General features: G+C 43.9%; 2 protein-coding genes across 3 annotated transcripts in view; one reads left to right on the forward strand and one right to left on the reverse strand.

Annotated features, from left to right (window-relative positions):
• The window catches only part of LOC117576344 (dynein axonemal heavy chain 10), a 32,874-nt gene extending 21,913 nt beyond the window's left edge, over nucleotides 1-10,961 (forward strand). For both annotated transcript variants that reach the window (XM_034261019.2, XM_052006413.1), the window contains 15 exons: nucleotides 623-811; nucleotides 871-1,673; nucleotides 1,727-2,091; nucleotides 2,171-4,476; nucleotides 4,848-4,919; nucleotides 5,612-6,080; nucleotides 6,138-6,280; nucleotides 6,544-6,874; nucleotides 6,939-7,070; nucleotides 8,803-9,014; nucleotides 9,405-9,545; nucleotides 9,643-9,747; nucleotides 9,842-9,943; nucleotides 10,120-10,266; nucleotides 10,705-10,961. In XM_034261019.2, the coding sequence (XP_034116910.2) occupies nucleotides 623-811; nucleotides 871-1,673; nucleotides 1,727-2,091; nucleotides 2,171-4,476; nucleotides 4,848-4,919; nucleotides 5,612-6,080; nucleotides 6,138-6,280; nucleotides 6,544-6,874; nucleotides 6,939-7,070; nucleotides 8,803-9,014; nucleotides 9,405-9,545; nucleotides 9,643-9,747; nucleotides 9,842-9,943; nucleotides 10,120-10,266; nucleotides 10,705-10,854 (5,667 nt within the window). In that variant the 3' untranslated portion in view covers nucleotides 10,855-10,961. The remainder of the gene's footprint in view (nucleotides 1-622; nucleotides 812-870; nucleotides 1,674-1,726; nucleotides 2,092-2,170; nucleotides 4,477-4,847; nucleotides 4,920-5,611; nucleotides 6,081-6,137; nucleotides 6,281-6,543; nucleotides 6,875-6,938; nucleotides 7,071-8,802; nucleotides 9,015-9,404; nucleotides 9,546-9,642; nucleotides 9,748-9,841; nucleotides 9,944-10,119; nucleotides 10,267-10,704) is intronic.
• LOC117576347 (uncharacterized) lies at nucleotides 10,864-12,023 on the reverse strand. Its single transcript, XM_034261031.2, has 3 exons — nucleotides 11,770-12,023; nucleotides 11,461-11,700; nucleotides 10,864-11,393 (listed from the first exon to the last, which is right to left on the reverse strand). The coding sequence occupies exons 1-3, from the start codon at nucleotides 11,839-11,841 to the stop codon at nucleotides 11,061-11,063; spliced, it is 645 nt and encodes a 214-aa protein (XP_034116922.1). The 5' UTR covers nucleotides 11,842-12,023; the 3' UTR covers nucleotides 10,864-11,060.
• Between the last annotated feature and the right edge of the window lie 26 nt (nucleotides 12,024-12,049).

Raw genomic sequence — 12,049 nt, forward strand, 5'->3', positions numbered from 1 at the left:
TGAATGTGTGGAAGTAGGAGGCAAGGCGTGGCACTCCTCGCCAGCAGAAGAAGCATTAGTTTATGGTGCTTTTAACAATTGTTGACACTAAAATATTATCGCATTTCATTGCGTGCAGATAAAAATGCATTTGTCGCCACAATTGCCACAAGCAGTTCGAGCAACGGCAGTTGCTCAATAACCAAAAAAATAGTATAAGAAAAACGAAAATAGAAAATAGAGAAAAATGATTTACTTGCACCTGCAGTGTGTTGCAGGGGAGCGTAGAGAGAAGCAGTCGCAGGCCTGTCGAGTTCGTATGTCTTCTTTACACACTCGACGCGCCAAGCAAAAGATATTAATGTCGCACGAAATGGAATAAAATGAATTATTTGAATAGAATTGCCATTGCCCGCTGCTCTTCTCTGCACTGCTACTCGATAATGGCTGTAAATTCAGCCTTCTCTTACCTTGGCTGAATACTGTCTGCACTTTAGCATCCTCTCAAGGAGCTTGCTCAATATTTGAATGCATATTGCTAGTAGTTGAGATAAAATTGATTTGTGTAGTGTCCTTTGGCGAATGCCATTTCCCAACTGTTTGCTCTAATTACTACTGTGTGTGTTTGTGTGTGTTTCCTCAGTTGGTCATTGTGGATCTGCCGCCGACGCCTTCGAAATTCCATTACATTTTCAATCTCAAGGATCTGTCGCGTATCTTTGCGGGCATGCTATTGATACTGCCGGCTAATTACAAAAATCTTCGCGAGTTCATTCGTGTCTGGCGCAACGAATTCACTAGGATTATATGCGATCGTCTCATCTCAAAGAATGTAAGTAGTCACATCTTGAAAATATTTAAATATATTTTCATATAACACACATTTCGCAGGACGTCAAAAATGTCAATCGTTATTTGGAAGTTGAAGTGGGCGAGCGTTTTCCACCCGAGTTTGAAGAAGAGCACGGCTTTATTGACCTTGAAGCTGCCGCAGCAGAAGCTCAGGCACGTCTTATGTATGAAGCCTTTGCAGAAGACGCCGCTGCCGCTGCAGCTGATGAGGAAGGCGGTGAAGAGGAAGAAGATGAATTGGAAGGTCCAGAAGTGGTGCTCTCACTAAAGGATTATGTGTTACGGGATCCTCTTGTGTTTGGCGATTTCCGCAATTTCACCAATGAATCCGAGCCGCGTCACTATGAAGATCTCGTTGATTACAACGCCGTGTTCCATTTGTTTACCGAAATCCTAGACGAGTACTGTGAACGTAAGCAAAAAATGACTCTAGTGCTCTTTGAAGATTGCTTGGAGCATTTGACGCGTGTACATCGTACACTTCGCATGAATCGTGGTCATGTTCTGCTAGTCGGTGTCGGTGGTTGTGGCAAAAAGTGTGTCACTCGTCTCTCAGCCTTTGCAGCTGAGTGTGAGGTGTTTGAGATCACCATATCCCGTGGTTACAATGAGACATCTTTCCGTGAGGATCTCAAGATATTGTACAACATTGCGGGAGTAAAACGCAAAAAGGTTGTGTTCCTGTTCACAGCAGCACAGATAGCCGAAGAGGGTTTCCTGGAGCTGATCAATAATATTCTGACAGTGGGTCAAGTGCCGGCTCTGTTCACAGATGAAGATAAGGATGGCATTGTGAATCAAACGCGCAAGTTTGCCGAAGAGGAGGGCTTGTCTGCCTCCAAGTGAGTACAGTTAACTTCTTCAAGTTACTTTAATAATTAGTTTATTTTCTCAGGGACTCTGTTTGGGCGTACTTCTTGCGCTGCTGCGCCGAGAATCTGCATGTTGTGCTTTGCATGTCACCTGCTGGCGACGCTTTGCGTAATCGTTGCCGCAGTTTCCCTGGTCTAATTGGCAGCACCTACATCGACTGGGTGTTCCCCTGGCCCAAGCAGGCATTGTATGCTGTGGCCAAACTCTTCCTAACCGAACATGCCTTGATACCAGCACTGCATCGCGAAGCCATCATTGAACATGTGGTTCATGTGCACATGACAATTCAGGAGTACTCCAAGGATTATCAAGCGAAACTCAGACGCAGCAACTTTGTAACGCCAAAACATTATTTGGACTACATTAACACCTATCTGGGATTGTTGGGTAAGTTGAATTGATGCATCAACTAGACTCTTGACTAATGGCCTTCATTCTTTTCCTCTTCACTTCACTTGGCTTGCAGAGGAGAAGCACAAACATATTAACCAGCAGCGAGAACGTCTCGGTGAAGGCATCAAGAAAATCGAAGAGGCATCTGTGCAAATTGATGAGCTGCGCATCATAGTGACAGAGCAGAAGAAAAACGTGGCCGTTGCATCCGAGGAGTGTGAGGCCATGTTGGTAACGATTGAATCATCGACGCAAAAGGCCAATACGAAGAAGGCGGAAGCATCCGAGAAATCTGTGGAAGTGGAAATCAAGGGGAAACAAATTGCTATTGAAAAGGATGAGGCCGAATTGATTCTAGCTGATGCGATGCCAGCTCTAGAGGAAGCCAGACGTGCACTGTCCGAGCTGGAGAAGGCACAGATTACAGAGATCCGTTCGTTTGCCACGCCCCCCGCCGCGGTGCAAGTTGTGTGCGAATGCGTGGCCATATTGAAGGGCATCAAGGAAATCAGTTGGAAGAGCGCCAAGGGCATGATGAGCGATGTGAATTTCCTTAAGAGTTTGATGGAAATGGACTGCGAGGCCTTGACCCAAAAGCAAATCACATCGTGTCGCAATCACATGAAAACCCAAAACTTGGATGACATGGGCAAAATTTCCATAGCTGGCGCCGGTTTGCTAAAGTTCGTTAAAGCTGTCCTTGGCTTCTTCGATGTCTACAAAGAAGTGAAACCTAAAAAGGAGCGTGTCGATTTCTTGGTCGAAGAACAGGAAGTGCAAATCAAGCTGCTCACCCATTTGAATTCAGAAATTCAAAAGTTGGAGGAGAAACTGGATCAACTCAATGAGAACTATGCGGTGTCCATGCGGCAAATGAGAGCTTTAACCGAGATGATGCAACAGGCAGAAAGACGTTTGATCGCTTCCGATAAACTGATCAGTGGCTTAACCTCGGAATTGATACGCTGGAGCAAAGAGATGGCTAGCTTAGGACAACAGTTGATTGATAGCTTGGGATTGTGTTTAATCAGCGCTTCATTTTTGGCATACACCGGTGCCTTCACCTGGGAGTTCCGCAAAGCCATGGTCTTTGATGACTGGCTGGAAGACATCATCTCGCTGGGCATACCAGTTAAACTGCCCTTCAAAATCGATGCCAATTTGACCAACGATGTGGAGATCTCACAATGGTCCAACGAGGGTTTGCCACCCGATGAACTCTCGCTACAAAATGGCATCCTGACCATGCGTGCTTCGCGTTTCCCACTCTGCATTGATCCTCAGCTGCAGGCATTGATGTGGATTCGCAAGAAGGAATATCGAAATAACCTCAAAGTACTGTCGTTCAGCGATTTTGATTTCCTGAAGCAGCTCGAAATGGCCATAATGTATGGCTTACCAGTGCTATTCGAGGATGTGGATGACTATATTGATCCCGTTATCGACGATGTGCTGCAAAAGAATGTGCGTGTTCAAGGCGGTCGCAAGTTTACTATTTTGGGTGACAAGGAAGTCGACTGGGATCCAAAATTCCGTTTGTATTTGACTACCAAGTTCTCGAATCCCAAATTCGATCCGGCTGTTTATGCCAAGGCCTTGGTCATCAACTACACTGTCACACAGACTGGTCTCGAGGATCAACTGCTCAGTGTTGTGGTGGGCACAGAACGTCCAGATCTGGAGCAGCAACGTGAATCACTCATTGCGCAGACCAGTGAAAATAAACAATTGCTGCAGCAACTCGAGGATTCGCTGTTGCGTGAGTTGGCCACATCAACGGGCAACATGTTGGACAACGTCGAGCTGGTAGAGACTCTGGAAAATACCAAATCCAAGGCTGGCCTGGTGATGGAGCAACTGAAACTTGCTAGCGACACCGCTGCCGACATCGAAGTACTTCGTAATGGTTATCGAGCGGCGGCCAAGCGAGGTGCCGTGCTCTTCTTTGTCCTGGCTGACATGGCCACCGTAAATAGCATGTATCAATATGCTCTCGCCGCCTACCTTGATCTCTTTGTCTACTCACTGCGCAAAGCGGTCCCAGACACAGTGTTGGCCAAGCGTTTAAATAACATTATCAAGACATTAACGGAGAACGTTTATAGCTACGGTTGCACGGGCATCTTTGAGAGGCACAAACTGCTCTTCTCCTTCCAGATAGCCACGAAGCTGGCACAACGCGATGGTGTCTTATCACAACAGGAGATTGATTTCTTCATCAAGGGCAGCATTGCTTTAACCAAAAGCGAACGAGCCAATCCGACCAAGTGGTTGCCAGAGAAAAGTTGGGAAGATGTGCTGAAGTTGGCTTTTGATTTTCCAGATACGTTTGGTACATTACCCGATCATTTTAGTCGTTACTTGGATGAATGGAAAGAGGTGAGTTGGCAATTATATTTATATATATTTTTTCTTAAATTTTAATGGTTAAAATAATGTTTATTCTTTCTACATCACTCTCTACTTTTATCTATTTTTTATGAATCTTGTTTTTTCGGTGCATTATCTTCATGTCAATGTCAACTTCAAACTGATGCTGTGACAACGCCATAAAATACATAACAACAATAACGCCAACGATGGCACAAACACAATAAAAACAACAATTTGGTGTGCTGGATGGTCGCTGAAAACTGTTCCTGACTGGCATGTGGCATTCACTTGGCTTCCGTTGCCGATGCTCATTTTGTTTGCACTTATCGGGAAATGCCCATGGTGGCTGGCTGGCTTGTGCTCTGTGCGCTGTGCAGTGGTACGACTTAGAGAATCCCGAGGAGGTGGCATGCCCGGGCAGCTATAACGTCAATTGCAATGCATTCCAGGCAAGTGGGGATAAGGGACGATGACGATGGCGATGGTTAAGGGCTGCTGTGTACTTTCGCTTTGCATGCTTTCAGCTTCAAGTGGCTTGCGTTCGGTCCAAGTCCGAGTGCTTGGTCCTTGCCAGAAGCTGCTGGTGCTGCTGCTGCCATCGAGCGTTATTGGATTTCGTACTTTATGCTCGTTTCTAGTGGATTATTATGTACAAGCCGAGTACACACACCCACACATACACCCCAAAACACACACACAATATCACATAGACTCTGTCTGGCCGTTTAGTTTTACTCGACTTTTGCTACGTCCTGCAACTTTGGCGCACATTTTCTGCTCAAGTTATTAGCAGCCTGTTTTTGTCAGCCAGCAGTCTATGTGTGTGTGTGTTTCGGAGTGTGGCTGTGTGTAAGGGTGTGTGCATTACCATATTTTATCAATTTTCCAAGCCATTAGATGAGCGGCAATTTACGCCCACAGTCGCACTTGAATACAGCGGCAAGCTGAACCTAAAGCGAGAGCCCAATTTGCACTTGAGTTGAGCTAGAAAACCACAGAGAACCAAAGCGATGGCAACAGCAGCAACTATTAAATAGCAGCGACTTTGATGAGAGCCGTCAGCACAGCAAAAACATCGATTGTCATTGTGTTATTATAATACCGTAAGCCGCACCATTTCTCATTGCCTTTCACCACACAGAAATTATTGTTCCTTCGCTGTTTCCGAGTGGATCGAATTTTCCGTAGTATAAATCAATACATTGTGGACACCATGGATGAGTACTTCATTATGCCACCAGTTGTGAGCTTCTCAGGCATTTATGAGCAAACGACCTGCATGATTCCCGTTTGCTTTGTACTCAGCGCCGGCTCAGATCCCACCAATGATCTGATTAAGCTAGCCGACATTGTCATGGGTGGCATGTCCAATTTCTGTCACATTTCACTGGGTCAGGGACAGGAAAAAACGGCTATGAATATGCTGGACAATGCACTCAAACAGGGTCAATGGTTGATGCTACAGAATGGTCATTTGTTGGTCAAATTTGTGAGGGAATTGGAAAAGTTCTTAGACAAAGTGGAGAATCCGCATCCAGACTTCCGATTATGGATCACCACAGATCCCACGCCGACCTTCCCAATTGGCATACTGCAGAAGTCATTGAAAGGTAAGTTATATAGTCAACTGCTTTAATTTAACTAGTAACTATGTGTCTTTAACTTAGTTGTCACTGAACCTCCAAACGGCTTGAAACTGAATCTACGCTCAACATACTTCAAAGTGCGTCAGGATCGCCTGGAGGCTTGCTCTCATCGTGCCTATCGCTCGCTAATCTATGTGCTAGCCTTCTTCCATGCTGTTGTGCAAGTAAGTGCCCCAACTAAAACCAAAATTTGTAGCTATTGCAGCAAGTCCTGGCATACAGACAGCTGCTCTCCAAACAATGCAGCACGTTATTTATTCATTTGGTGCTTGTTGCTAGCATATACTGTTCACAACTGTGTCCCAAAGTTGTCCAATTGATGGAGCAGATATTGCACTTAGCTCCACAAATTGTTATTGATAGTACACTCACTGTTTTCCCAATTAATTCACCCTCGAAAATCTCTGTTGATGCCCCTTCCCAACAGGAACGTCGCAAATACGATAAACTTGGCTGGAACATAGCGTACGATTTCAATGATACAGACTTTGAGGTTTGCACTGAAATACTGCGCAACTATTTGAGTCGCTGTGCCGAAGATAAAATACCCTGGAATAGCTTAAAGTATCTGATTGGCGAAGTGATGTATGGCGGACGAGTGATCGATGACTTCGACAGACGCATCACAAATTGCTATATGAATGAATATATGGGCGATTTCCTGTTCGATGTATTCCAATCTTTTCACTTTTATGAGGATGAACATGTGGACTATTGTCTGCCCGATGAGGAGATCGTACTAAAGGAGGACTATATAGGTGAGTCTGTGTTGGTCAGATGATGCGACAAAAGCTCTTTACATATGTAATGTATTGACAACAGCTCACATTGACAAACTGCCGCTGGTCAATAAGCCGGATGTATTTGGTCTGCATCCAAACGCGGAAATCGGTTATTACACAATGGCGGCGCGCAACATTTGGAACAGTCTGATTGAGTTGCAGCCACAAACTGGTAAGTTCTTGGCCATAAAGCTGACCCAATGAATTGAGTACATTGATTCTATCGCACACAATATTAATATTTGTATATATGTTATGTATATAAGTAATTTGTAAATTTCTAGATATGTCTAAGAACACAATTTAAACAACTTCGACATTGTTTCAAATTGGTTTTAAAGCGATTTACCTGTAATTTCCACTGTGTCCTTCAAAGTCAATTGGAAATACAACACGCTATTTTACATATCGTCCATGTGCGTTACACATGTATCTTTATCCGATAAAGTGTTTGACAGTTCGGTTAAAATCCGGAAGCCATTACTAGTAAATGGTTTAATTTACATGCAGCGTGTGCCAATTGTCAGCCGTTTATTACATTTTATCTTGTTGATTTTCATTGCCGTTGCATTTTTGGCATGTTAAATTTTTTATTTAATTTAATTAATTAGTTGCGGTTTTGCAATTAACTTTATTGCATGCGCCATTATTGCCGGCGCACACAATAGCAGGGCATGCATTAAAAATTAAAATAGATGCAAACACACTCACACACACACTTTTATTCACAATTGCACACGGAGAGAGAAACAAACATTCATTTGTATGCTCGGCATTCATACTGCACCTCAATCCCCGCAAAATCGCTGCCAATTCTGATCAAACCCTTACCGCACTCACCGCCAATCATCATCCCCCATGCTCAACCGCAGTCGCTGCAATAAAACAAAAAAAAAAAAAGAAAAATCCGGTGAAAACGTCACCCAAAAGTCGATAATATACCGTTACGAGTTTAAGCGTGTTAAAACCGCCATCGGAGAGCAGTTTTCCCATTTTCCAAACTCCATATTGCGTCACACATAAGCACAGTGTCAGTCGTATGTATTCGCACACATGTTATTGCCTTGCCTACAATTGCATAACAACCATGTATATAAAATTCTCCATAATTCACATCAGTACTTCGTATATATAAAATTTGCTCATCTTTTATATTTTTGTGTTTTTGACAACTTTTACACCAACGAAGTCGCCACGTGGCCTCGTGGACACGATGTCAAAGCGGGTAAAGTATTTAACATAGTATACACTCACAGTCCCCGATGCCTACATAAGTTAAATAAAATTATACAACTCGGAACCTGAAGCTGATTTTAAAAATGATTGTAAAAAGCAAACATTTACAGAGCACAGTTGAAATTTTCAACAATTTTATTTCAATTTACTGTGATATATTCACGCTCTTACAGGATAAAGACTAGACAATACCCTCTTTAGTTTTTGAGGATCTTATTTCTTCATAGTTCAAGGAAGAAATTTCTTTTGTTGTGGAAATATTAATATTTATTCATTCCAAAATTGAAAAGCATAATGTTAATGTATGTTTTTGCTTGTAATCACTTAAAGCAAACTATAGTTCTATTTCGTAACCAATATGCCCCAAGTTCATGGGTAAAGTCACTGAAAAATGCTGATTATTTGCATATTCATGAGCTTTAGTATTTGCTAATTGACACTTAAAAAAAACACATAATGAAAATAGTGCAAAGAATGAATACAGAAATGGAATCGGCAGAGTTTAACCATGGTGAAAACGCAAATTAATAAAAATTGCTATTTGCCAATAACGTGTAGGGGGAAGATAAAGAAAGGAACCACAAACGCTGCATGCATTACAGTGGTTTTCAGTTTTCTATCTGTCATTGTCAATCCTAACTTATTTCTCTGCCTACCCCACAACCTAGGCGAGGGCACCGGCGGCATCAGTCGGGATGACTTCATCGACGGTGTGGCTGCGGGAATATTGAAAAAATTGCCGCCAGCGTTTGAGACATGGCGCATCCGCAAGCAAATCCAGATGAGTCTGTCACCAACGGGTGTGGTGCTGTTGCAGGAGCTGGATCGCTTTAATACGTTGGTGGTGCGCATCAAGAAGACGCTCGAACTGCTTCGTAAGGTAAGCAAGCAGAGCAATGCCGTTGACTTCACCTGTCAATGGGAAGCTCACATAAATCCTTCAGCTTTTGTTTTGCATTTTGTTTATCCATTTTGCCAAGTTGGCTGGAGACCAAAGCTGCTCGTGGTCGCCAGCATTCAGTATTTGTCCTGTAAACCAGAATGCATTGGCAAATCAGAATGCGATCCTTGGTTCGTTTGCCATGCAACTTGGCATTTAGTTGCCAAAATAAATTTACAAATGCAAATGAACTTAGCCGCTGCCCGCTGCCATTGTCTTGGCATAGATGTCGTCACGCCCCCACATAAAAATCCCAGCCCCCTGCCCGTTTCCTTTACATGCACGCTTCTATATTGTGCCTTTTAATTTAATTGCATGCTCTCTCCGCAGGCCATCGCTGGTGAAATCGGCATGGACAATGTGCTAGACAATGTTGCCAACTCGTTATTTAATGGCCTGCTGCCAGTGGTGTGGAGCAAACTGGCGCCGGCCACATGCAAACAATTGGCCAGCTGGTTGGTACACTTAAAGGTAAGACTACGAGGCTCATCCCAGTCAAGTTTTGAAGCTCATTAATCAGTGTTGCACTGAAGCTAATCATGCCTTTCGCTTTTCGCAAATTTTCTAGAATCGTGCTGTCCAATACAAGTATTGGTCGCTATCCGGCGAGCCGTTGGTCATGTGGCTGTCTGGTCTGCACATTCCACAGAGCTACCTGACGGCTCTTGTTCAGGTGAGTAGAAAAGGGGGCAAACTAACGAAGTGGCCTCCCATAATGTGTTAGCCATAAAAATGTATGTTTATATAACATGCTTTCGCAATACTAGATTGCCTGTCGCAAAAACGCCTGGCCATTGGATCGTTCTACGTTGTTTACTTATGTGACCACATACTCAGAGCCCGATGACGTTGAACAGCGCCCAGAGACGGTGAGTTAACTACAGTGTCGAATGTCCACTGCACACACACTAAATGCAAAACTATGACCCCCATGTGACCAGCAGAAGAGCTGCTGCTCCTCCTGCTAACACTAATTTTGTAATTAAGAATTCTGTTTGCATTTTAATCGTTCAACTTTTCTCTTTTTTTTTCGTTTGTGTCGCAGGGTTGCTATGTGCATGGTCTGTATATAGAGGGCGCACGCTTCGACATGCCGACTAATCAGCTGATGCGTTCGCATCCAAAAGTTCTGGTCGAAGAGCTGCCCATTCTGGCCGTTGTCCCCATTGAAGCGCACCGGCTTAAGCTACAGGTTTGTACATACATACATACATATTCGTATACATGTAGTATATATCGTCGGGTGGCTGCCTTTTTAGCCTGGGTTCAACGCCGTCTGCTAGTGACAAGTACTAATGTTCGCTTGTTGTCTGTACACTCGCATGCATGCCGAGGGTCTCCCAAACGGGGGGCGTTTTCTCGCTGATATTTGTTTAAATGCTGTGCACTAAATTACCACCAGTCTCCCACTTCTGCAACGCCTCGGCTAATGGGGCAGCTGTTGTGCTAATTGTTTCTGATTTTAAATGCGGCAAGCTTAAGTTTTTGACAGAGATTAAAGGCGCTGTGTAGTTGCGACATTAAGCAAAATGATCTAATTGAACCTATCAAAGTCAAGAGACTATACGTCATCTTCTCAGATAAAAATATATACTTACACTCGAGCATTAATTTAATCGATTTTTTACAGAACACTTTCTTGGCGCCTGTTTACACCACATCGCTGCGCCGCAATGCCATGGGAGTTGGTCTGGTATTTGAGGCTAATCTGGCAACCTCTGAGGATCTCAGTCATTGGATATTACAGGGCGTATGCTTAACCTTAAACACAGATACATAGAAACGACTATTGGCATTTCTTAGAAGATTTACTTTACTCGCTTTCAAATATATCTGTAGTGTAGATCATCTAGTATTGGCAATTATATATTATAATTATGTTAAGTATGTATATATCGTATTGTATATTGTGTCTACAAATGAATATCTAGTGCCTTTCAATAACGTGTCTTGTGCCTGAACCTGGATGCATTGCCTCCCCGGGCATTACCTGCGCCGCCAGCAGCCAAAGCAGCTCTTAAACTTATCCAATATATTGGTTTTCATGGAGGGCAAAAGAAGCTCGAGATTCTGAGTGCCACCGCTATCATCGGACTCCAGATCCGATTCAATGGTCATTTCCTGTATGCTGAATGTGTCTGTGAGTTCATGATTTTGCTGACGTCGCTTGGCACGCTTCAGCTGTGCGGGGAAAAATGATATCTCCTCGGCCTCATCGCTGCTCTCAGACTTGTAATCGACCAGCGGCTTCTGCTCCTGTTCCCCTGGTATGGGTAAACGGTTGATGGGTATAAGCGTGGCTGCCTGTGTCTTAGTGGCCTGCAAAAATGAAATAAAACTGACTCCACGAAGCTCAAAAGACCTTCAACTTGAAACGGGGACCCACCTGCTCCTCTTGGTACTGTGTATAGTTGCGCCTGGCACGCTCGACCTTCAGTTCCAGTTTGCGTTGCAGTATGCGGCAGGTGTTTGGCGGTTCGTTGCGTCCCTCGGCTCCGCGTGCTCCTCCAGTTCTATCCTCATCGATTTCAATGGTTGTTGGCGCATACACTTTGTTGCTGGCACCCCTAAATGCCACCTCAAACTCCAGATCGGACATATGTTTCGGCGCTCCACTGGCACTTTTCTGCATTTGGGCTTGGCCATTATGTCTTTGTTCTCGGTTTGTTTAATTTCGTTAGTTGACCACACTTACCAGTAAACCAGCAGCACCATCCTCAAATATATTTGACTGTCTATCCTCGCTGTCGATGCCGCTGTCCTCCATGCTGTGACTAAACCTAAACTTTTATATTTCGACTTAATAATAATCTAGTAAAATTGCACGCGATGACAAAACACAAACAAGTTTTATTATCACTCCCAAACTCCAAACCACCCTACGAACGTAGAGCGCAGAATCCAACAGAAAACAGCTGCAGCATATGGAAAAGTCAGTGGAAAATCAATAACCCCTTGCCGAATAGCGTTGCCAG

Source organism: Drosophila albomicans, chromosome 2R, assembly GCF_009650485.2.
Source record: "Drosophila albomicans strain 15112-1751.03 chromosome 2R, ASM965048v2, whole genome shotgun sequence".
Taxonomy (NCBI): Eukaryota; Metazoa; Arthropoda; class Insecta; order Diptera; family Drosophilidae; genus Drosophila; species Drosophila albomicans.